The sequence below is a fragment of the Pundamilia nyererei genome, unplaced genomic scaffold (assembly GCF_000239375.1).
Source record: "Pundamilia nyererei isolate P.nyererei 1_Seehausen unplaced genomic scaffold, PunNye1.0 scaffold00038, whole genome shotgun sequence".
NCBI lineage: Eukaryota > Metazoa > Chordata > Actinopteri > Cichliformes > Cichlidae > Pundamilia > Pundamilia nyererei.
Window position 1 is genome coordinate 2,339,903 of NW_005187439.1, and position 26,709 is coordinate 2,366,611.

The 26,709-nt window shown below is 40.7% G+C and overlaps 1 protein-coding gene and 1 non-coding gene across 2 annotated transcripts in view; one reads left to right on the plus strand and one right to left on the minus strand.

Annotated features, from left to right (window-relative positions):
• The window catches only part of fras1 (Fraser extracellular matrix complex subunit 1), a 164,668-nt gene that overhangs the window by 17,273 nt on the left and 120,686 nt on the right, over positions 1 to 26,709 (plus strand). The window contains exons 5-9 of the mRNA XM_013910201.1: positions 1,611 to 1,751; positions 2,224 to 2,364; positions 2,470 to 2,637; positions 14,147 to 14,287; positions 16,335 to 16,481. Of these exons, the coding sequence (XP_013765655.1) occupies positions 1,611 to 1,751; positions 2,224 to 2,364; positions 2,470 to 2,637; positions 14,147 to 14,287; positions 16,335 to 16,481 (738 nt within the window). The remainder of the gene's footprint in view (positions 1 to 1,610; positions 1,752 to 2,223; positions 2,365 to 2,469; positions 2,638 to 14,146; positions 14,288 to 16,334; positions 16,482 to 26,709) is intronic.
• On the minus strand, positions 14,831 to 14,904 carry trnat-agu (transfer RNA threonine (anticodon AGU)). The gene has a single exon. It is a non-coding gene; the product is annotated as a tRNA-Thr (tRNA).

Consider the following 26,709-nt stretch of genomic DNA (forward strand, 5'->3'; position numbering starts at 1 on the left):
TTCTTTTTGTACTAAATAATGCCAGTTTCATTTTAGCCTTCAGATTTTGTGACAGTCTGTGATTTTCCCTTTTCAAAGATTTTCTTTGAACAGCTTCAAGGAAATGAAGCAAAAACCTTTTGGGAGAACTAAAATGAAGTGAAGACATGAAAACAAGATATAAACTTTTTGTATTTCTTTATAATAATGACTCAGACACCGTGGTTCTTCTGTAGAGGCGTTTTAATCCATTTTCTGTTCTCTTTAATGCAGCAGTTAGACTCTTTGTACATAAAGCACTTCAAATTGCAGGTAACACTTATGCTTTTAAATGTAATTTCTCCTCTGGGGGAAAAATAATATCATTTTTATTATTTTAGTCCTAAAACCACAAAGCGTCTGTAAGAATGGATTCTGGGGAAACCAGGTGCCTGAGGGTTTGAATCCAAACTGGCACCTCCCAGTTTGAAGCACAGCCCAGTTTGGAGTTGCCAGATACATTTAAATAACTTGCAGTTTGTTTGTTTTTTCAATTTAATAATAAAAATGTACAGAAAAGTTTAAAGGGGAAAAGAAACCATACATTTCTGTGTGAGGTGTTTGCTGTGCGACTTCACTGGCGAGTGAACGGTCACATTCCCACGAAGTGCCGTTGCCCAATGCAGTAAACAGTAAACACTATCTGAGACGATGGAAAGTTTATTGTTAGCAGTGAACTGAAGGTGAAGATTTATTTGGGTGTCTTTCCCCCCGCGGAGCTTCCTGCAGCATCCACTCGGCATGATGCCAAAATGATAAGGCAGCAGTAGCAAACAAACAATTAAAAAAAAATACAATAATTAGCGATTCTCTCTCGCACTAATGAGGAGTCTGAGGCTTCTGAAATAAATAGATCCCATATGAATATAGATGCTTTCTATTTCTGAGTGGTAAGATGAGGAAGAGGAAGAATAGTCCCCCCTCAGGGCGACGGTGAACTTAGCCAAGCTCTTTTGGTTAAAAAGACCCAGAGGGGCCGGGATGGTGGGGTGGGCTTTTCTTCTGCTGTTGCTCACAGGACAGTTTTGAAGCGCTCAGTGAGGAGCCCTCTTTCAGAAAATGTCAAAAAACCAATGGAACTTTCTAGAAAAAGGTCGAATCCATTTGAACTTGCCAGCCAGCGCTTTGAGGCCTGGTTTAAAATGTCACCATCCTGAGAGAGCTGAAGGGCTTTTCCTCCGCGGGGCTTCCTGGGACTTTAGAAGTGAAAGATTTTCTTTTTTTTTTCATCTCAAGTATGCTGCAGCAAAACCACCTGCTGAGGGAACGGTTTAGTGCATGTGTGCATGTTATGCTAAGATACCTCGGGTACCTGAGAGTGAAGATTTGATCCATTGTTGGATTTTTTTTAGATTATTTGTTGCCTTTTACCTCTTTTGTTCATCTTTTCAGCCATCTGCTTTCCAGTTTCTGTCATTAAAAGTTGGACTCGTTGTTGTCTTGCCTAAGTGACTTTTGATTGTATTTGAAGGACTGTTTGTTTAGGAGACTTTCCTCTTGCTTGTGGATAATTCAGCCATTTTTAAATTGACCTCAGTGCATTTTGTCATGCCAACAAAAAGCCATTAACGTTTACACGCTGCGCTTCACAGCCTGTGATTCGTCCTGTGCCTCCTGTTTTCCCGACAACCCCAAATGTATGAGCTGCCCACCGGGGACTGCCTTGCATCATGGGAAATGTCTCAGCCAGTGTCCAGCTCAGCATTACCTGGACAGCCAAAGCAGATGCAGAGGTAAGTGTTTGCTCTGAAGTGGAGATGTTTGGACATCATGCACAGCATGTTTGTCAAATAATAGCATATACATGCAAACACCTCATACCTACAATTAAGAGCTTGTTGTGCAGCTATGTTACCTGGCACCTTGCAATTTTTGAGTCCACCATGAGCTCCTCTGTTTACAAAAGTATTCAAGGTCAAACGTGAGGCCATCTGTCCAACGGCTAAAACCCAAACCGAGACTTCAGCCCTATTAAAAGCTTCTCATTACTTTAATTAGAGAAGAAAACTTCTAAAATAAATCCTGTAACCTACACAGTTTGTGCCATTTTATTTAAGGGTCAAACCCTTAAATTCATACATAAATTTTTCCTAATAATTAAAGCGTCAGGTTCTACTGAGCTTACTAAGTTTTACTTCCTGTTTCATGGGTAGTTCTGTGTATCAGACTAAAGATCTTAAATGCTTATTTTCTTTGTGTCCCCAGCCTGCCACAGCTCCTGTGCCTCCTGCTGGGGTCCCTCGGTATCCCAGTGCACCTTGTGTCCAGGCGGACTACTTCTCCACCAGGGCCAGTGTGTGGAGGCCTGTGGGGAGGGGCTGTATGCTCAGGACTACACCTGCCACAGTGAGAGTCTAAATACATTAATAAAGTATCCTGTTAAAAAAACTTTTCTTCCTTGTCCCCAGAGTGTAACTGCCTCTCTATGATGTTGTCTGTCCTCGCGCCCAGACTGTCATCCCTCCTGCCGTTCTTGTGTGGGACCCCTGGCCTCAGACTGCCTCCGCTGCCTCAAACCGGAGGAAGCTCTTCTTCCGCAATCGAGTCACCTTCAGCACAGCGTCTGCACAGCTGGGTGTCCCACGCGCAGCTTCCTGGATGACATGCAGACATGCAGAGGTGAGTGTATTAAATGTTTTATTTAGCTTCCTGTATAATTCAGGAGAGGCGGTACCTGCGAGGCCAGAAAGGATATTTCTGCTGCTGTGGATCATGGTCGCTAATTAACACGCCAGCCATCGCTCACTTTGACTTTTAAAACAGATCAAATAGTCCTAATAGCACTAACTACGTTTAAGCCTGGTGAAAGCCAAAAAAAACAAATTGTAAAATCCACGAATCAAAGCCAAAGCTTAACTCTTTTTAACAACAAATCGTGCCCTCATTTGCATTAGTAGTAATGAAATACTTACTCTGAATCGACAGAATATTAATGTGCAGTTAGGGTGACAAGTAAACTGGATATTAAACATAAAATTATAAAAGAAACAATTAGTTGCTTCATAAATAAGTAATGAGCAGAGTAATTAATCATGAAAATGTTAATTAGTTGAATCCTAAATATTGAATGAATTGTAGTTTTTGCTCTAACTTATTAAACAACCTGAAAGCTGGATTTATGCTCTGTTTATTCTGTGTACTGAACTGCTGGTTAGCGCTGGAAACATCCTGGCTTCATACATTTCTGATATCAGAACTGAGGAGTCTGCGTTTGAAATTCATGATCTGGCATTTGCACCTACTGTGTGAAGGGTAGGCACTCCATGATGCAAGGCTTTTCCCTCCTTTACTCTAAAGGTCCCGTTGGTAGACTGTAGGTGCTGTTTGCAGCAATTTGCAGACCCACATCTACAAGTTGTAGCTGCCACTCTCAGAAATATACGGCAGTTGCTTAATTCTGTTTGTGTTCTTGTTGCTGCAGAGAAAACATACGTCATGATATGCAAAGAACTTCTTTGTAGTAAAGTGAAACAGATCCTTAAAAGCAAAGGTTGTTCTCCTTTGTGATTTTAAACCAATCCGCATTTTGAATACATGGATTCTGCCGTGGTGTTGGTGGTTTTCCTACAATCTATGTCTGTGTGGAACCTGAGAACTAAAGATACGGGCATATAACGTGTCCTTTCAGCCATACTTAATGACCTTGTAGTACCATATCTCCCCTTTAGAGCACTTCGCTCTCGCACTGCAGGCTTACTTGTTGTTCCTAGAGCATTTAAAAGTAGAATGGGAGGCAGAGCCTTCAGTTTTCAGGCCCCTCATCTGTGGAACCAGCTTCCAGTTTGGTTTCATGAGACAGACACCATCTCTACTTTTAAGATTAGATTTAAAACTTGCTAAAGCATATAGTTAGGGCTGGATCAGGTGACCCTGAATCCTCCCTTAGTTATGCTGCGATAGGCATGGGGGATTCCCATGATGCATTGAGTTTTTCCTTTTCAGTCACCTTTCTCACTCACTCTGTGTTAATAGACCTCTCTGCTGAATCACACTTGTTATGAATCTCTGACTCTTTTCCACAGCATGTCTTTTATCCTGTCTTCCTTCTCTCACCCCAGCCGGTCGCAGCAGATGGCCCCGCCCCTCCCTGAGCCTGGTTCTGCCGGAGGTTTCTTCCTGTTAAAAGGAAGTTTTTCCTTCCCACTGTCGCCAAAGTGCTTGCTCATAGGGGTTCATATGATTGTTGGGTTATTCTCTGTATGTATTATTGTAGGGTCTAGCTTACAATATAAAGCATCTTGAAGCGACCGTTGTTGTGATTTGGCGCTGTATAAATAAAATTGGATTGAACTGAATATAATTTTAGATTTAAAGGATTGTGTACATTTGTATCTTTTTCTGTTTCCCCAAAATAAGTGAATTCAATGTTTTACACTTCTGAAAATCAGACACTTGATCCAAGTGTAACTGTTGGTGTTTTGGCTTAACACTGAAAAGTCTTTCAAAGGTTTTTCCCTGAATTTGAGCTTGAAATTAATTAAGACTTGTGTAAGCATGTGTGGAATTTGTAGGTGTGCGTGTAGATGGCTGGTTAGCATTTTTTTTCCAGTGTGAAATTGTGCGTGTAATGGACAAATTTTTAAGATGGGATTAAGGTTTGAAGGGGAAGTCGAGTGAAGTGAGAATAATTATCACCTACCTACCAACAGACTGTCCTTCCCAGAATGCTACGAGGATTTTTATTTTTTTCAAATGTAAAGCAGGACAACAATGAAGAGACTGTAATTGATTTCATTTGCCTCCCTCGTATGTGCTGTGCTCTGAAATATGTCCTGTTAACAACAATCAGCCCTTTGCTATCTTCTTACTCAGTCCTTCTGTCCTTGTGCCCGCTGACCATACTGCATTCAGTACCTGGCAGGGAGTCGGGTATTTGTTCTCTGTGCCTGTCACACAGGCAGATCTTTTGCCAACAATGCTGTTTCTTTGGTTCAGCTCTACTTTCTCTTCAGCTCACTTTTCATCTGCTGGAGCTGCTTTCACCTTTGAATGGGGTAAAACACACAGTGTGGTTTTATAGCTGCTGCTTACATAAAGGTGGGATTTTAACTACTTACGTGACACAGAGAGGCTTTGTGAGCGCGTCAGTAGGAATGTTTTTGCTTTAGAAGCAAAACATTGATGGGATCTGCTTAAAGCTAGTCGACTTTTCCATTTTAAAGCCTACAGCACCATTTGAACACATTTTCTATTGATGTATGTATTGTGTTTTTCCCCCTTTAGTCCTGATTTATACTAATTGTTATATGAGAACAATTAGTTTTCAACCTGTGGTTTGCTAATTCACCATCTTGGTTTTTGTGGATCCGGATGTTTAAATGAGAAGTGTGCTAAGTCATCAGCAACCTCTAACCATCTTTTAGCTCCATAAATAGCACAGATGTTGTCTGATGACTCAAACCCACTACTCCCACTGGTAGTAGCTTTGATCGCTTTGTGCTCTGAGCTGATATTTGTTTGGTTGATAGTTGGATTTACCTGCTACAACCTCTCAAATTTGATTGGTTGACACTACTGGGGCTCCAAAGGCAAACCGGAGGGCCTCAACTATCAAACACACTACACTACTCGACATTTACAGATATCTCTTCAGAGAAGATCTTATCTCAGAGGTGTGCTGACACCTTTAGATGTTTCCAGGAGACGTCTAGTCTGGCCTGCTTGTTCTTGAGTGTAACCAGTGGTTTGCCCTTTGCTGTAAATTCTCATGAAGTTGTCTTGATAGTGACATGCATACCTTTGTTGCATTAGATATTAAGTCATTAAGCCATTAAATCCTAACCAAGTAAATCATTCTGAGATCATCCACTTAGTTATCTTCTGTGGTCTTTCAGGCATTTTGGTGTTGCTCAGCTCACCAATGGCATTCCTCCTTATTAAGACTGTATGGGATTCATGATTTGTCTCTCAGACACCAAATGTGATTTCAATACTTTGAATCAAGTTAATTTGTCATCAAATAATGAGGGAGCAGTCCCCACCTGGCCGTGAAGCTGCTCGTCAGTAATCGTCCAATTGCTATTGAGCCTCTGAGAAAGGAGGACTATGTCTAAAAGTGGTTTATGGTTAACAGTTAATGCAATATTTTTATTAAACCTGTTGAATTACAGCGGCACTCAGATGTTGAATGTTTGATTTAAATTCCACGGCGGCGGTGTAAAGAGGCAACATCAAACCCTGTCATTGTCCAAATATTCATTCATGGACTGACACATGAGGATGTGGAGCGCCCCTCAAATACCTCACTGATGAAGAACAAAATGTTATCTAATGAATATTTCAGCAGTAAGTGAGAAGTGATGAAGCGATGAGTGCTTTTATGAACCGCTTTCTTCTTTACTTATTCAGGTTTGCAGAGATTTTATTTGGACTGATGTGAACAGTCAGCACATCGCTGAAGGAAATGAAAATGCAGAGTTTTACCGCTATATTCACAACTGAAGTACACTGTTGCCTATGGCCGAAACTTCCAACTTCCAAGCAGTTTGTGGAGACGAGACAACCGAGCGCAGAAAACGAGGCAAGCTGCGCTCTTGGATTGTTGGGATTTCCCACAGTGCCGCGGATAAATCCTCGTCTGTTTACAGCAGCTCAACAGCTGTGTTTCAAAGCGTGAGTGCAGTTCAGTGAGCACGTCAATTACAGGCTGCTCTGAGGAATGTCTTCATAGTTTCCTGTTAGCTGAAGTTCCCCTCGCAGCTCGGAAACTGTAATTTGTTGCTCACGTTGTTAATACTTTTCCTGTGTGGTTTCTTACATTAGGCCAGTTAATGAATATAAGCGAGGTAAAAAGCACTGTTGGTTTGCTGCTACAAATGGACACAGTTCTTAAACTCGAGTTTGCATTAAAGTGATGAAATGAGTCAAAAGTTAGCTCTCGTGCTTCTTAAGCTTAAGTAAGGGGCGTTTTGGACCTGTGGGCTCGAACAACCTGAATAAAAAGAAAGAAAAATCCTCATTTTGCGTCACGCTTGAACACTCTGCAAATATATCCTTGCACTCACTTTGCTTTTAGGGATGTTAAGCCAAAAGCCATTTAAGTAATAGCTTGATTTGTCTCCTCACGACAATTTGTTTTTAAGTTCAGGCAGCCAAGAAAATTTTGTTTACTTTACCTGGAATTGAATAGCCCTTAGCAGTATTGAATTTCCTTAATCATCCTGGGGGGCACAATTACAAATCAATGAGTGGGATTGGAGTGTCCTCTAACGCTCATTCGTCTCTGTGATCACTTGGGACCGACACTAAACCGATGTAGACTCTAAAGTGGTTTTAAGAAAAGTGTCTGAAGCTATTGTCACTAAATGGAAGTTCAGTTAGTAGCAAGACGTGCATGTATACACACAGTTAACAGAAGGCACGGCAGCCATGACACCACCAGTGTTTGAAAAACAGTGAAATCAGCACCTGGATGAGTCTTTTTCCTTTAATCTTGTGGAAGATGTGGTTGGATGTAAAATAGCAGAAAATATTTAAAAGTATCAAAGTTAAAAGGTTGCTGTAACTTTGCAGAGGGTAGACCAGTTATTTCTGACGCTCCAGCCTGTTATCTTCGTCGGTTCCTCTCTATTTCTGAACAAATACACTCTCTGACCGCTTTAATAGGTACGTTCAACTGCTTGTAGACCCAAATGTCTAATCAGCCGATCACGTGGCAGTAACTCCCTGCATTTAGGCGTGTAGCCACTGTCTCATTGTCAATGTGATCCACTGAAGTTAAAACTGGCCTCCGCAGTCATCAGACCTCAGTTCAGCAGAGAACCTTTGAGATAAGGCGAAATGGCAGATTTCTGTGTTCACGTGGACCAAAATCTCCGAGAAATGTGCAGCTCAGTACAAATGAGGTGTAGCTGGTGAGTGTGCATACCACTCCCCAGAGGGTGTAGCATTTGTGGCCCCTTAAATTTTTACTCCATTGCAAAATTGTTATTGTGAGTAGGGGTTTGAGGGGTTTGAGAGTAACGAAATTTCTATTCTCTGTATGTCCTGTACATGTGGCAGAATTGACAAATAAAGTTGACTTGACTTGACTTGACTTGACTTGAGATTTTAGCTGAGGTTAGAATTTAATAGTTTCTAGTGCCTCGTTAGTGCCTAACGAGCAAAAGGAAGTCTAAACACAAACCAAGTGAGGAAGTGGAAAATACAAATGATATCTGACTTACTACCTGTGACTGACACAGGTGTCCATCATTAGCTGATGTGATTAGCTGATGTGCCAGTTTAAAGAAAAATGTGTGGGAATCTGCAAATGGTTTTATTTGGCACACCTTCCTGTCCCCAGGATAAGTGTGAGTGCATGATACTGTCTGCTGTTCTGCTTAGATCTGATTCTCCTGACATTGTCCATAGTCCATTTGTGAAAATGACTGATTAAATCAAAAAGCACACTAAGTAGTAGAGCTGCTAACTTGGTTCTATAGACTCAAGTTGCAAACACAATGTTAAGCTCCATAAAGTAAAGTGGTGGTATAACTGGAACAAATTCTACTTGCAAAACACATGAAGGCAAAGCAGTCTAAGTGATCTGAATGCAAAGTGAATTTCAGACACGGTGCGATTACACATAAAGTCAATAGAAAGACTGGATGCAAATTCTCTGATGGCAGCACAAACTGAGAGGAGAGACGTGCCTGCGTGTGCTGGAAATGTTTCAGCCTGAATCGACCTCAGAAATGATGGCAGAGGGAAATGGAGAGAGACGGGGAAATGATGGCGAGTCACAGAGTCTCCGGTGAGTTCAGGCATCAGTGAGGCTGAACCGATCACAAAAACACGCCCGCCCGCACTCTTCACAAAGCATGTTCAATTAGGTGTTATTGACCCCGATGAAGGCTGCAGGTAGAAAGTGTAGATCTCACAACTTTCTTTTTATTGTACGCATGTTGTTCCTCTCTTTGCTGATTTTTTTTGTGTGGGGAAAAAATATATATTTAAGCCACATTAATTAAATATTGGATTTCTATGTTACCTGCTGACATATGAGAAAATGACAGTTTTTCTTGTTATACAGAAAACCTGAATTTGAAGTCAGCAGAGTTATTGTGTCTATTGTGTGGGTGCCAGGTTCACACTAAGCCTCCTTTTGTCAGATGAACACAAATTTAGCTGAAGATCAATTCAATAAATGGCACGTCATTTAAGCTCTATTCACAGTAATATGTAAAGGAGTCGCTCCTCTCTGCCTCCATTCTCACTAACAAAGGTTTCCCTCAGTGGAGTGTCAGTGGGTTCAGTCGTACGGCTGAGAACAATACATGCTGTTGTACAAGTTTCTGTGTGTGTGTGAGTGTGTGTGAGAGTGTGGCGCTCTGACAGATAACCAGACCTCCCCCGTAGCTACTGTCCTTAAAGGAGGCTGGGGCCTGTGAGCCATCAGACGTCTGAGAGTAAATTCCAGGTTGTAAATCCCCACGTTCTCCATTCAGTGCAGACAGAGACAGTTTGTGTGTAGGAGGCTTAACGCTGCTCGATGCGCAGGTTGAGGTGCAGCACACCGTGACACACGAGGAGAGTTAGCGTGCGCCTAACATGTGCTGGAATAACTTTGACCGTGTTTGACTTTAACTGTCGCAGTTATTGATTGAAATACCATTAAGCTGCAAGATATGCAGCTGAAAAAATTGGCAGATGGTCATATGTATGCTAATGTTTTCTATTTGGACTGCGCTACAAGGCTGGGCTGAAATTCTGAGATGTGTTTTTATGACATATGATATTCAGCATTAAGATTAAAGGTGTTTGTCACCTCATTACTCCAGACCACGACGTAGCTGTAGCTCTGTGTAGGCTTTGCTGTCGAAACATGTTCAACCATAACCAATAATGACACGTTTCCGCTGGTGCATCAAGGCACCAGAGCCAAAAGACACAGGCAACATCTGACGCCAACTAGTGTAAAAGCACATTATTCCAGTCCTAATACATACTCCCCATGGTTCCCAGCTCTCTTTGGGAACCTAACTGCAAGTGTTAGGCATTCTACCAGAGTCATTTAGGTATGCAAAGACATAAACGCACAGATAGGCTTCTGAATTTTTTCTTATAGGGTGATTATTGGCCCCAATGATCACAGCTATCCTCCACTGCAACTCTGCAGCACATGACCAGAATGAAAACTGCGAGGGGGAAAATTTGATTGATGGAAACCTGATGTTTGACATAACCAGCTTAACAAATAAACATTTTCTGCACTTTAATTGGGCGGATTAAACAGCTTACATGTCATTCATATCAATGAAACCTGTTCAGGAGCACAGTTTCCTATAATTTTTTCCCTGATGTATTTGTAACTCGGCTCTTGCAGCAGTTGTTGTTGCCATTTCCTCCAAATTGCTCCTCATAGAAATGGGCTGATTTCGAGCATCCCATAACGCAGCGGAATCAATATGAGTGACACCTTAGACACTTCCGAGGAATGAGATATAACCATCCACCTGTGTTTCTGCGGCACATGCTGCCGCACTTATGAAATGATAAGCTCTGTACTGTACCAGGAGAATCATTTATGGAAAGCATTAAGGAGCGCTCACACCCCCAAACTAAATCACAATCTCATCGACTGCGCCCACCTCGAATTATGACCCTATCAGCACAAAACAAAGTAATGAATGTGATTCTCTGAGCTCGTGCACCAGATAATGTGTGATGAGAACGCCTGCGCACATGAATTCGGCTACTACAGGAATCAATATGCGCTCTCCTTCCTGGAACAAATTAGATATCCAAGCTGCAATAAAAGAGCGAGAGGCGTCCTATCACTCTTATTCACTCCCCGTATTAATGACATAAGTTTGACAGCAGGCCTGCTTAATCTGCCTCTGAGTCTGCGTTTGTTTTTGGACCGTTGATGTGAAGATTTCTGGGTAGCTTGTGATTGGCAAGATGAGCTGATTTTGATTGATTTATTTATTTATTTGTCATGTGTTTTTGCATGTTGTTGGATGAATAAGCGCATTTGTGGGTGGTAAACTCGATCATAAACATATTGGATGTCGTCTCATCTCTTCTACCAATTAAGCTGCCATAGTTGACGAGGAAGAACAAGAGGGATTACGGGTAGGCGGCAGGGAGACGGTGGGCGATGATGGGATGTCAGACCGACAGTTTCGGCTGACAACCGTGTGACTTTAAAAGTCCTTGCTCTGACACTGAGATGGTCCCACAGGGTAAATGTTTTTGCGCGTGTGCACACACACACACACACACACACACACACACACACACACACACACACACACACAGACACGCAGTCGTGTTGGCTCAGGTAGAGCTACCTGCCAGTGCTGTCATGCAGTGTGTACACAAGACCCGGATGCAGCTGACAGCCCTCTGAAAGAATCCAAAGAGGAGTAATTATAAACACACATAGTCCAGTGTAAATATACTAAAAAAAACAAGACCGGTAGTGCATACACACACACACAGGCACGCACGCACACACCTGGTGCTGCTAGCCAGTTGATGACAGGCCTTTTGTCTTTCATTCGAACCCCCGCCAGCAGCATGAACCCCTCTCAGCTGCCAGAGCTGATAGCATTGCTCAGCTATTTGTCTTCATGGTGCCAAAGCAGACATCAAAGGCTGCACAAAATGCCTGTTTCAGGGCAGCTGCTGTGTTGGGTGATCAGTGTGGGGGCATGTAAGTGAAGGCTAAATAAACTAGGAAGTGCATATATATAGAAAAGCAGGGTAATCTGCATATGGAGCTACATTTAACAATGTAAAGTTGCATTAGGAAGCACTTTTGGTCAAATCAAATGAGGCTGCTCACCAGCAGAGGCCCAAAAATGTCTTATTAGAAGTAGTATTAGTGGTAGTTTTTTGAGTTTTTTTAGAAGAAAGTTTATCATGGATTGTCTTATTTGTCTTTATTCTTAAAAAGTATCTAGTTTTCCCTTAACTTTTGATCAGTTCCAAAATTTCCCTTTGCTGAGTTTAGTGTCATTTATTTTGCCGTAACTTTTAGGCCTTTAAAATGTACTTTTTTAAGCTCTGCCCTACTGTATGCAGTAAAAAAACGATCTATAAATAAAACAAATAAGCAAAGTGGATCCAACAAGTCTTCCAACTATTTGTTCTTAGTGTTATTTAAGTCCATAAAATCATTAAATTCTACCCAGTTTAATTTAATATAAAATACACCAGTTGATTGCAGCAGTCACCTCAGGGTGCAACAATATTGAAGAGAGAAACCCAATAACCATGACAGTTCCTTGTGGGCAGCACTTGATAATGATGGGAAAGAACAGAAACCTGCAGAACCGGGCTCAGGAGAGGGGCATCCATGTTCCATGACCGGAGAAGAGTGAAAAGAGGGAAGTGGAGAAGAAATAATCATGGCATCATCATCATGGCGATCACCCAGTAGCCTGGGCCTATCACAGCTTAACTAAAGTTGTGTCTACACAGGAAGCCACTAGCAGTGATTTGGCGACCAGAGGCTAGCAATTCAGTGACTGCAGGTGAAATTACAGCTGTCTCTGTGAAAAAGGCAGTGTGAAATCCTCAGTTAAACAGGGCTTAAATGTAAGGCAAGCAATGGAAGTGACCATTCATCAGACTATAGGATACGGTTAATTGACAGATGACAGGATAGTAAATAATTAGAGGGTTGCTAAGCAACACAAACCTGGAATTTGCACCAGTAACCAGCCATCAGTGACAAACTGCAATGAACAATAATAATTTAAAATGTAACCTATGAGCAGCTCTCACAGATGTCTTTTCTGTGCAGGATCATCTGCTGATCCTTTTCTGTTCATCAGCAGTTTCTTAGTTGTAGTTCTCATTAATTAGTCCTTCGTTTAGAAGCCGAGATACCGTGACGGCTTTAAAAAGTTCACCTATAATTTATGCAGTTTAAAATCTTCTGATGTGTTTTACAATGACCCGTGTGGAAGGTTTGTTTTGATCTCAGCAGTCCAAATGAAACAGTGGAGCATGTTATAGATTTGCATCTTGGTTGGCGTGTGTCCGCCTTGGAGGAGGCTCTCTGGGCTGGCACTGACTCTGGTGTTAATGCGTAACTTCTGATTGGGGAATCATGCTGCTGGCCTTATCTGAGTGTTACATTACTTCTGGCTGACGGAGCTGACTAAAAGCTCCTGAGAATCAGATTACTGCATGCCAGCAGGGAAGGACCAAGGTACAGTAAAGTGGCAGTAAAATAGCAGGAACAGTGGTGGAAATTGAATTCAGTTCAGACACAGTCAAATGGGCTGTGTTTCTTTTTTACTGTATAACTTTACAGGAATAGGAGTCTCTGTCTTAGTCTCTGTCTTAGTGTACCCTGACTCTTGCCTCTTTGTCAGCATGCTTCAGTTCTACGAGACCCTGAGAAGGATGAGCATTTACGAAACAGGACTCAGTTTTAAGTTGCATTAATGCATGACTCCTAAATAAGTGGCTGTATATAAACTGTGTACAAACAAATGCACTTCCCTCAACCTGGTTTAGTACTTCTTTTAGTTTTAAAATTATCAGCAGAACTTAGTGATCTGCCTTCAAGACTCTTTTGCCTACATATCCTGTACAGTACTGTGATGTTGCAGTTCGGTACATAGGGTATGTAGTTTAAAACTGTAATAATATGCCTGCTAGAACAGCTTGTATAAACTAAGTTGGGGTTTTTTAAACTTGACTTGACTTGAAGGTTAAGAAGCATACAACAGCAGATACCAACTATATTCATCAAGCAAGCTGAGGTAACGCTTCACTGTAACGTAGCTACTGTACGAATTTAGCAAAAACTGCTTTGCGATGTTAGCAGAGAGGATCGGTTGAAAACTGTAAGCTGGGCAATTTATAAAGTTAGTCCCAGAAGTTTATATAAGGAACTCCAGTCGTTCATTGGATACTGTTTGGCTCCAGCTTGTGATAAAGTTTTTCTTGAGATTTAGTTATTGTGACAATAGCAAAATCTCAAAAGTTGGTCCATCTCCTTTTAATTCAACTCCCAAAACCCATTTCTAGAACAAAAGTGCCATCCACTCATCTTTTCATTTTTCTGTTGTGGCTGTGCTATAGTGAAGAAGGCACAGCTGGGGATTGAGCCTCCTCCTCTCTTTCTCCTTTATACTTCTTTTTTTCATGGTGACCATGTCGCTGCTCTTTGTGTCCTCTTCAGAGTGTCATCCCTCCTGCTGGCAGTGTGCTGGGCCATCTGCAGACAACTGTACGTCCTGTCCCTCCCCGTCCAGCCTGTACGAAGGCCGCTGTGTCCCCACATGCCCACAAGGCTTCCTTATTCAGGACAACCAATGCCAAGGTGAGAGCACATACACACACACATATCTGCTTTTGTACTATTGAGTCACACTCAGTGTCATAGTATTGCTTAGCCTAAATTCTAACCTTAACAGTAAAACACACAAAAAAAAAGTCTTTACTTTGCAAAAATGGTCTCAAGGTTAACTGCTCCTTAAAAAAGGAAGTGAAACAATGGCAAACGTGTGGCAAATCCATCTTTGTTCTAGGCCTTTATTCTTGATTCACTCACCTGTTTCATGATTTCCTTTATTTGCCGGTGTTTAAAACCCGAGACTGAGAAAAGAGATGGGTGCTGGTTCTCACGACCACATCAACACAAGGCTAATAACTAGTGTTTTATTCAGTATGACCCAAAAAAAATTACTCTCTTTGCATTTGACCCATTCACTCAGTGAAGCAGTGGGCAGCCACTAAGCAGGCACACCGGGGAGCAGTGTGTAGGGACGGTACCTTGCTCAGGGGTACCCGTTCAGTGGATTCGAACCCCCGACCTTCCGATCATGGGGTGACAATTCCACCTACTGAGCTATCCCTGCCCCAAAGGCACTGCTAGGATTCAAACCCAAGATCTCCTGTTTACTAGACAGGTGCTTTAACCAACTAAGCCACAGCACCACCGAAGCACAGGATCAAAGATTTATACAGCTAATAAGTTGTGATGGTTTTGCCTGTAAAGCCGAACTGGCAAGACTTACAGACATGTGAAAGAATAAAATAAAAAATTCATCATTTTTATCTTACATACACAGATTTATTTGGTTTTGTTAATATCCTGTAAGTATCCTATAAATATCCTAGCTGTGAAATGTATGCGAGTGCTACAGATAACTGTGATTTGGATGCATGTAGCTGTCTTGCAGAGCGGTAATCAGAATTTATTACTATATTTGTCCAAACTTTATATATCTGACCCATTAAATGACTCTCATTCCTCAGTGTGGCCCTTAGTGAACACATGTTAACCTTAGCTGGGCTCTTCTTCCCATCTATCCCCCGCCCCTCTGTGACTCGCCTACTTAATGAAAATCCATTTGCTCTAATCTCCAACTCATTACCTCAGCTCGGTGTATTGACTCTGACCTCATTTGAAACAAGATGACCCTTCCTATCTTCCATTTACCAGCTTTATTCTTTGGTCTTTTTTAAATGTGCTAAATTTTATTGTTTATCTTGAAAAAAAAAAAACAACAAGAAAAAAACTTTTTGAAGACCTCAGTGGATCACATATTTAAACCTGGCTTCAGTAATTGACCGATGAAGATGAATACCAAGACAGTTAAGAAGAGCGATGCACTCACATCGTCTGGGATTACACAATAAATGGGCTCTGCTTGCTGACTTGGCCTTATCTCCTTCAGTACTGACTGGCTCATTAGAAAGTACCCAGAAGAAGGATTGTGTTTCAGTGTAGATGAGAATAAACGTTTGCTACAAGTGGCGTTGGTGACTTTTAATGTGAGGCAATAAGAACGCTGTGTGTTGCTTAAATGCACCAAATGACGTGTAATGTGAAAGTTGTGGCTCATAACGACAAAGCCAGAAAGCATTAGCATCAACTCTGCAGTGCTTTATTCCATCAGCTCTGTCTCCATCTCCTGAAGCCAGCTGTTTGTTAAAAGCCAACAAGAAATTAAGCTCTGACAAACCTGCTGTACACCATCCACCCTGCACCATGCATGAGGCAAAATTAAAGAGTGGCTAATGAACAACCTACAAACTGTATATCAAGGATACACACCCTGTACCTCGTGGCCGGTCTGACTGAGTGAAAAAACAGAGGATATTGCCTGCTGAGCCGAGCCTGGCAGCAACCTGTCAGTCACAAAGTAGTTATGTCCCTGCTCTGCATGGCATCATAACATAAGAAATGAACACTATGCAGTATGCAGGAAGACTCCAAACCAAAGACTTCATTGTTTTTAGTGACCACCGGAGTGTTCCAACAGCACTAACACGTCCAAGCAGTCCAGTTGAACTGTGGTGTTGTGAGTTTCCATGCGCATATGTAGTATGTCATCACCTGTCTTTGTCCCCCTCTCTCTCAGCGTGCCATCCCTCCTGCCAGACCTGCTCCGGTCCCTCCCAGGCCGACTGCATCGCCTGCCCCCCGCTGGTGTCCCTGCAGAGTGGCCACTGCAGGGCAAACTGCCAAGAGGGGCATTTCCTTAATGCTATCTCTGGAGAGTGCGTCAGTAAGTCAGACTGTGTGTAAATGTGTGTGAGAGAGAGTACGGATGGTTTAATGCTCATTTATATGCCATTTGCGCAAAGCTTTCATCAAACACTCTGTTTTGTCACTCCGAGTGGCACCCATGGGAGTAGAACTACCAACCTTGGCAGGGAGAGTCCCTTGCTCTGCCCGCTTAGCTTTGCATGATCACACATAGAGACATACCAATTCCTGCGTGTCTGAAGCTCCAGTAATCTGCATTATTCATCAGAAATGCCAGTCATCTTTGTAAAATAGATGCTCTTAGAGTTGGTTTCACTTTCTACTTCAGGGTTTTTCCTGGCTTAGCTTAAGCCTTTGGCAGGGCGACTACACTCGTGAGTACATACAGTCAGGGCGATAGGTCTGTGTTGCATTACTGGGCAGAAATCTGTGCTTTTTAATGTTAATTACAACTATTTAGCTGAAGAAAAATGTCCATTATTCTGAGTAAATGAAATCTCATTTTTCCATACTGAGTTTTTGGGTAGCCACCAAAAACTCCTCGATGAAGTACTTGTACTGTATTTCACTCTGCAGGCTTCTAGATAATTTATCTTCAATATCCATGGGAACAGTTGGACATAAAGCAGGTTTTGTCCTTTTTTTCCCAGAACACTTATTTCAGATCTAAACACCCTATTGAAATTCTTACATCAGTTGTTATCATTTTTATACATATCACCTGTAAGCAGTATCCTCTATCGACTCTCTACTAGGGACAGCAGGCAGTTAAAGTATAAGCATAAAGTGGATGGAGGCATGGTGGAGGTTTCACTCACATACCATCCACTTAAGGATCCAATAATTAGATTTCATCAGTCTGATCAAATCACAAAAGTTACATTAGGTGAAAATGGGACAATCTTGTTGTTGTCAGCTCAGTTAATATTATCCTAATTGTGTGTGTGAGGACACCCACTCACTGAGTAGTGCACGGTTAGTTTTCAAGTTCGACTCCTTCGCACAGATCTGTGTTATCACTGGTTACAAAGGAAAACCTACAGACCCTGTTAGTTTCAGGCTGCAGTGATAGCAAGGGACTGACTGCAGCTAATAACATCTATTGACTGTGCTGAAAACCTCTGATGTTCAAAGAGACCTTTAGTATGAATAAAAAGACACTTATAATAGATTTTCCCTTATTTCCAGTTCCCTAAATGATGGGAATGTTGGCATTAAATTCATCAAACCTATAGACAAATAAAAATACCAGTTTCTCTGAAAGTGCATCAAAACTGATTTTTGTTGCTGATTAACTCCCCGGCATCAAATAATCAAACCTACTGACAGACTGAAACTGAAAAATCTGCAGGATTAATTCGATAATGTGAATTATAGCAGCTGCTCTAGTTAGCCAATCAGCTGTCTCGAAATAAACCACAAATGCAATAAAAAGGCTTTTATATGGTAGCTTGTTTTCACTGAGCTGACGGTTATCATGCATATAATATATTTTTGCATACATTTTCATCCCCATTTATCAAAAGAAACTGTGACAAATGGAACTAATAATCTTTTGCTGCACAGATGGAGGAAACGGCTGTAGTTTAGGTTATAATGCTTGCCTTTCACAATGTTAACTCTCCACATTGAAACATAATGCTTGGTCATAAAATGGTTTTTAAAAATTGCTCAGTGAACAAAATTCAGTATAAACTGTAATAGTGAATGGTCCTTACAAGCAGGTGTATTTGAGGAATTCTGTGTGAATCCACTATTATCATTCCTGATGCATCACTGCACTGAGGCCAAAGCACTGTGAGGTGTAATTGGCTTTGACAAAACAGCAAAATCTGATAGGAATGAAAACAAGCTGAGTTTTTAGAGACACATTTTTACACCAATGTGTAACAAATAAATCAAAATAAAAAAAATAATGGTGGCCATAACCTAAATCTGCAGAATAAAGTGAGTTAAAATAGGAGTTTAAAGTAGAGAAAAACACATTCCTAACTAGACCCTTCCCCTCCTACAAGTTACTGGATAAAAGTTTTTTATCATTAGTGTTTTAAAAAAAAAACTTTTAATGAGTTTGTGGCTCCCGGTTTCAGAGAAAAATCCATGGAGATAACGGTGAATTTTCATGAGATCTTTTCTCATAAACACCAGCTTACGCTTCACTTCCTCCCCACTCGTCTCCTTCATTGTCCCCAAAATACGCTGCTTGTCTTTAGCAGCAGATAAATAGAAAATGTAAGATTAGTTTGTGTGTGTGTGTCCTCTGATGTTGTCCTCCTTCTTCCTGGTTAATGAAATGAGTTTTTACCTATCTGGGCTGCAGGCTATAGATTATAAACAGGCATATTTACAAGATGAGAAGTCAGCATGGAGGAGATAGTGGAGGGGTAAACAAAATCTGAGGGGGAAAAAAATCGACTTTTAATTACAGTTTTTGATGACGCGCATTGTTTGGAGATGTAAAACGGCAACAAGATTTAGCCCCACTCGTACGTGCACGTGTGCGGACATGCACGGCTCGCTCATGTCCACACGCACATGTATGCAAACACACAAGAAAATAAACACGGTGAAACAGAGACACACACAACCTAATCTCAAATGGGTCAAGCTCAGCCAAACTCTAGTTAATAAAAGATGCCTTTTGGCACTTCTGGGCCACAGAAATACCGGGGTCATCATTTCTGCATAGTCAGGACACACACAAAAACATGCACACACACACGTACATACACACAACCTGCCCCTACGAGCTCTAATTCTTATACTCATAGCTTCCAAAAAACATTTCTACATTATTTCTTCTCTTTCTCACACGCACACACGGAGCCTCAGATTACCTCGGTCCATCCTGCGCTACCATCACTGTTACACAACTCCTTTGGGCAATTGAGGCTTTTCCTCTCAGTTGTGAGTTCACACGAGAGCAGCCATCAGACGGAGATGCCTCCTTTTATTCTCCTGCTGTCCGTCTCTCTCTGTCACACTCTGTTTCTCCTGGTCTGTGTTGGATCTTGAGGGTCTCTCCTTTCATCAGTATTCAAAAGCACAGAGAGTCCAGTCCCATACATATGCAGCTGTTCCTTCTAGATTTGCCAGATTTTGCAAGTTATTTGTGATGTTTTTGCAGAAATGTTCGCATCTGCTGGAGATACAGACCAACAGATTGTACCTGTAAAAATTACGTGTTTCTCCCAGTTTAACTCCTTTTAATTGACCAGTATTCAGTTACTTGTTACTCAGCTCTTTCTTTCAGTTACTTGTTTCAGTTACTGCTTTAACGTTTCCATGTGTGCGACTCAGACTCTGGCAAAAGTGACTCAGCCAAGATGGGTGCTAGGTAGGTAGGTTCTAGGTTCTTTATTATTTGTCACATGCATAGTTATACAAGTATAACACACAGTGAAATGTAGCCTGAGATGCTAAGGGTGCTAAGATACAGGTCTGTATTTCCCACTTATGCCAGTGGCCTCAGGTGCATGATGGGAGATAGTGATGAGTCAGGTGTGTGTAGAGATTAAGAGCATGTGGGTTTGGTTTTCTGAAAGTGACCTAAATCTGCAGTACAGCTGCACACTGTTAGAAGTGTTACTTTTAAACACTAAAGTACTGACAGCCAGCTTTGCCAGCATGAAACTACTGGGTAACCTAAGCTTTACAGTGTGTAAATGTAGGATATTCAATGCATATTTACTATTTTTCCCCTTTATTTATGCCAAAGTCAGACCAGGCACTATTTTTCCAGTCTCCTGGTGTCCGGTTTTGCTGAGCCTGTGTTAATTTTAGCCTTGTGTAGCACAGTTTTCTTTAAATCTACGTTCTATATGATGTCACAGAGAGAGGATATCCTAATATGGTCCTCTCAGGAACACAGGTTCACACTTAGATCTAGGCACCTGCTGTTCAAACCTTCAGTTTGCAAGGAGCAGCCAGTCAGAAGAAATTTGATGTAAAGCTACAAAATTATGTTTAACTTGACCTGTGAACCACTGAAGAAGGCAAATACAGTCTAAGAATGAAATATACAAAGTTGCAAATGAGCACAATAGATCTCCTGAAAGACTGTTGGTTCTTCATCTCAACATTTTAGTATAAAGATTAATGAACTCTGCAACAATCTGGAGCTCCGTAGACTTTTACTTCAGTCTCTGTTGTATCATAAAGATAATAAACAGATGGAATCGGCCAAATTCTTGCAAAGGGCTTGTTGTAGTTCCTCTCTATGAGAGTTCCCAACGGTACTTTCACTCTGGCCAGCCTGATACCTCTTGCTCTCTTGCCCTCTTCTCTTCTCTTCTCTCTCTCTCTTTCTTTTTTTTTTTTAAAGCTTGACTTTTAAAGTAAAGACAATCAGCTTCTGAGCCAGTGATGAAGAAAGATCTGAGTTTCAAATAAAGGAGTGTTTGTGGAACGCTTTCACTCAAAACTTACAGCTGCGAGAGTTTTTTTGCATCATGATTGTGCTGGAGCCGAACATGTGAGGTTTAAAATAGGCCTGCACACATGAATGCATCACCATAGAAACACAGCATGCCAACAATGAAATGAAAGACATGGGATCATGTTCTTTTTTTTTTTCTTTTCTGTTCTGCGTGGTCAACTGAGAATAAAATCCCTCCATGGAAACGCATTTAAGAAACGTTGGCGCCTACGGCAACAGATGCTGCGAATGTCTCTTTTCAAGCATCTGTCAAGTGCTGATGCTGAAGGCCAGCAGGAATACGAGCGGTTTAAAATGGGTTACTGCTGATTGTGTTGCTCAGTTTAGTTGAAATATAACTTTTTTCCCAGCTTTGAATGCACAACTGGCTTGTTTTTTTTATTATCATTTGCCATGTAGCACTTTCTCATTTCACGTATTGGTTACTTTTTTACCTTGAAACCAGTTAATCAGAGAAAATGGAGAAAATAGACAGGACTGAGTACTGTGTACTTGATTTTTAGCAGTGCAAACAGTCGAGGTGAGATTGTAGGAAGCAACATGGGAACTTACAGAGGTCTTTTTGAATATCTGCATTAGAAAACATTAAATAGGTGACCTGCAGAAATCTTACATCATAATTAGACCCTCAGGGAATCATAGTTATTTTACAGGTTGAATAAAAGCATTGGCTTGTAATTAAATTGCTAAATGTGGAAGTCAATTGACACGGCATTGTGAAAAGGGTTATTATTTTATTGTGTTATTTTTTTTATTTTATTTTACATTTTGCTCCAGGGAAGTACTCACAGATAATTGCAGCTCAGGCGAATTGAATGCACTGCGTTTGATGCATAAATACTATAATTACTGTGAGTGTCATTACAAAATGACGCTGAATTGTTTCCTGATTTAGTGTTTTAGTCTCGTGTTTTGTTTTTTATGTCTTTAGCACTTTTCAGACAAATCAGATGGAATTAAAAATGCTTTTCAAGCAACGGACAAAAGTAAAATTGATCGGAGACTGTGCACAGCAAAAAACTATTTAACAATAAAAAAAATAGGTAGTTAAAATAATAAAACAGAACTTGCTTTCAGGAAACATAAACACATAAAAATAACATTAAAATGACATATTGATTATATTAAAACAGGAAAACTGAACGAAAGAATGATAGAAATAAAATAAAGTATAGAAATTATTAAATTATATTAATTTAATTTAGATCTAAAAATATCCAGATTTCCAGCTCCTCTCACTTCCTTTCAAACGTTGTTCAGTGGCTCTCAGCAGCATCAGCAAATGTTTGTCTTCTGCTTTGTGAAGCAGCTACAACAGGGACACTGGAGCATCTGAAGGATCTTCCCAGCTCATGAAACCATACCATAGTTTAGGTAGTCCGTCCATCTTGTGGCGAGGGTTTAGATGAACCTGCAAATCAACAGTTTTGCCTTCACTCTTTTTGTTTTTACCACAACAGGTCAGCACAGCATCAGCCTGACTGTCGACACTACACCAATCCATCTGTCAATCTCCTGCTCCCACCTCCCCTTACTAGATAATTCTCACCATAAAGATATTGAGACAAGTACAAAAGTGATTATATCCACAAAATTGGTGACAGAGGGCGGCCCTGGTAGAGTCCAACATCCACTATGTTTCAGGACCAGGAGGAACACTGAAATGTTCCTCCTGGAAACTAATATGAGAATTTAATATTGTTGGGAAAACTGTCAGGTAACAACAGCTGTAATGGGTTCTTTCTTTCTGGTTAACCACTGCTTTAAAGCAGGCTATTTGAGCTAAGTGTCACAATAATGTACACCAAGAAGTTTTTCAAAAGCAGTTAAAAGTAGGGCTGTTCGATATAACGATATATATCGGATGACGATATAAAAACATCTATCGTTTTATTTTACGCTATCTTTTGTTTCGTGGTGTCGCAAAATAAACTGTTTACGGCAATATTTTGTCATCGTTTTGATGGTCGCTGTAGTGGCTACATATATATTTGTTAAAGTTCTCTCTTTCTCTTATATTTCATATAACCACATTACGGACGGACAAGCGACTGTTTATATGCGTTGTCGTTAGCAACCACGACGGTAAAACAATGGCGTGGCTCCGCCGTCCGCTTCTTTGTTTTGCATATTAACCTTTCACAATAAAGCTCAAGATCCTGTTGAGACTTTTCAAAATAAATTAAATCCCGTGAAAGAGTGTGCAGAGTGTTTACGGATGAGAAGCAAAAAAGAGGCGTCAGGTACTGGAAAATAAACCTTAGACGCAAACGTTAGAACAGGCTTTTCCCCGCAGCACGCCGCGTAATAAATACTCACAAAGAAAACGGCGGCCGTTACAACTCATGTCTAAAAGTTTATCGTTTCATGCATCGGTTAAAACGCTCGACTACAGGTGCACAGCACCAAGTTTAAACACTTAATGCAAGTCGAGCTGCCCAAGATTAACAGAATTTACAGAAAATGTTACATTTTTGTGATTTATATCGTTATCGGGATGATAGATGTCTTATATCGGGAGATGAGATTTTGGTCATATCGCACAGCTCTAGGTAAAAGACTACTCTCCACCATAATTCTGAGGTGTCAAACAGGGACTGTTTTCAGGGGACTGAGCTAACCACAACTTCAGAGGAAAGAAGGAAGTTGGGCTTCTTTAATAGCTGCATGTTTAAATCCATGTCTTCCTGTTGTGTTTGGGTCACATCTGACCGATTTACAAATTCAAAAACTCTTAAACATTGTGTTTTACATTGGATTGCCTCAAGGCCTTATGACATCCTCCACACTATGCACTTGAACATATAAAAGTGATGAGCACCTGTTTCGTTCAACTTTGTTACATCTCTTTGTTACCCCCCCGGCCTCTGACCCACTGAATGGCCCACTGAACGATTGAACTACCCACTGAACTGAATTTGGTGGTGAAAAATGTTTCATGTGTTAATTTAAGAGCTGTTAAAACTGACTGGCTGGAACACTGAAGTAGGGGGTGGGAGTGCACACAACAGGAGGGCTAGTGGAGGTGAGATCAGCCTCACAGGACCATACAGCTTCTACATCTGCTTTTATTACACCTGTAACTTCCAATAAAGATGATGTCATGCGTATGCTCTTCCGTCAGCTCTGGCGCCATCCCCACTCTCAGACTCCCTAAGAAATACATTTCATTTACTTCCACCGAGGCACATTAGTGTCTTGATTTTCTTGTATGACTCTCATTAAATAAGTTTCTATTTCATGTATCGCAGGGGAAGCAGAGAAAGAAAGCATGATATAGGATAATGTCTCGTATAAATCCAGCACACAGGAGAATACCACCATCCTGATTGTGTGCAGGGCATTTATAACTCTAGAATCCCTTTTCATGTGCTTCAAAAATGGTAACTGTGCCATAAAGAGGGACTCTTAAGGGCCCAAATCAATACCATTTTAGTTTTATATTCAGTTATAGGCTGCACAGTCAATAATCCCTGACGCCTGAGTTATCTTATCTCTGCCACAAAGCCATTTGTTCAGCGCTGAGAACTGGATCGCCCGGAGAGTGTTGGCAGGGGAAAATGCTGATGCGTGTTTTGTTGTAAAGTGACGTGATATGAAAGGTGTGAATGTGCGATGACGGTGGGGAAGTTCGTTTTTCTCTTCTTTTCCTTCTTACACTTGGTTAATATCGGACCTGCTTCAGAAATATAGTATGACTCACCTGGGCAGATGCCAGGTTTAGAAGAATGGAGTGTAAGTACCTGTCAGAGGAAACGCTGCGCTGTAGGCAGTAATCGGACTTTCTGAGTTAAAGGCAGCTATTCAGAAATAAGTAAGAAGATCAAAAAGCTGTCAGACGTGGACAGGACAAACATTTTTCAGAGCCTAGGCTCACACTCTTGGAAAACCTGCATGAACTATGAAGATTTGTTTTGCTGAGCAAAGTTGGTGAAGAACTCTAACCAAAAAAACTTAAACCAGATAACCACAGGCTTGCCTAAACCTTAACCCCTCTAGATATAGCAGATGATAAGTGTAGGGTAAGCAGGTCTGAACAAACTATATGTGGGACAGGTATTAAATCTGTGTGGGACATCAATCCAATCCAACTTTATTTATATAGCACTTTAAAAACAACAAAGTTGACCAAAGTGCTTTCCAATAATAAAACAGAGATAGCAGTTAAAAACCATACATTAAGCAGACAAGGAAACAAATATAAATAACAATAAAATGAATACATAAATGAAAAAGAAGATAAAAATAAATCAGTATATATATTAAATATTAAAACATGAGTAAAATAGACAATAATAATGCAATGAATAAGATTAACAAAATAAAAGGATTAAGAGTGACCAACAGCTGACTAAAACTGACTACAAGCTGACATCAGTTTCTCAGTTGTCTGTGCTCACTAAAAGGCTTTGGGGAAAAACAAACGAACAAAGCCAGAGGCTGCCGTTTGGTTTATTATACTTTGACAAATGTATTGGATAGATCTGACAATCTAAATATTACCTCAGTGTAAAACCTCATCATGAAACTGAACCAGAGATTCGTTCGTTTAGTATGTTTAAAACATGAAGCTTTCCGAGAAATAATGTTAATGTGTGAAAATACATAACTTAAATCCTCCCACTTGTAATGCAGCAGTGTAATAACAACCGAACCAGCGTGGTTAGAAATGCATTAACATAAGTGGGCGCCTATTTTGTAGTTTCTCACTTTTTCTTCCTCTTGAGATCTTTGATTTAGTTTTTTAGCTGTTTAGTTCCAAACAGCATCGCATATACCTCACTGAACATGACCAAAATGCAAATGAAATAAAGATCCAGGGCAATGTGTGGAAATATGCAGGAGAAATGCAAATCTGGTGACTCATTAGGGTGCAGCGTTTTCCATCAGTTCACTTGTGTTGATTTTAAACTGAAGGTAAACTGCGTTTTTCCTCTGGGCTTGACTGACAGGGCAGTATCATCTTTATAAAAAAAAAAAACAATACACATCCAAACATGCACTATGTTCATGCACAGAAAATAAATAGATGAAAAACAGAAATCTAAAGAAAGAAAAGCCTATGAATACGTGTGTTTAGAAAACCATGGAAACTGTGAGTAAAATAAAACATGCCTGCAGGGGAAGGAAAAAATCTTGTTTTAGCCACATGAATAGAAAAAGAGGCAGAAGAGTCTTTTTTCCCCTACTTGGTTTAAAATTGAGGTCACGTCCAGTAGAAGCAGTTTTTGACGCAATCAGGCAACTTGGGAGTTTTGAGTTACGCAGTTGAGTACGCACACCCACACTGGGCTTCTGGTTTTGCTTTTACTTATATTTTACTGTCTTTCCCATCTGTGCTGCTGCAGATTGAAACACTTATAAACTCTTTCACAAGCATAAAAGAGCTTAACTTTGCTGTTTCTACTCTAAATGTGATGCTTTATAAAAACAGAATGTAATGGTTCAAAAATTTCACAAACCCATATTTTATTCGCACGTGAACATTGAAAAGCTATTGCTTGTTTAAGCTGACAGATATCAAAGAAGAGTAAGAACAAACCTTTATTCAATGCGATGAAGACGTCTAAAAACACAAAGTCCATGAAAATGCCAAAGCAAAGCCATCCACAAGTACGATTACAAACAAAGGCTGGAAAAGCAACAGAAGACTACAGTACAGTGCAACAAAGGCCAAAGGAAAAGCGAGGCGTAAACACAGACATTGAGGGCTAATGGAAAATGAGACACAGCTGAGCAGTCTTGATGCATGCTCAATCATCCAGGTAAGTAAATCCCAAATAGTTGATTCTGTTCATCTGGACGTAGC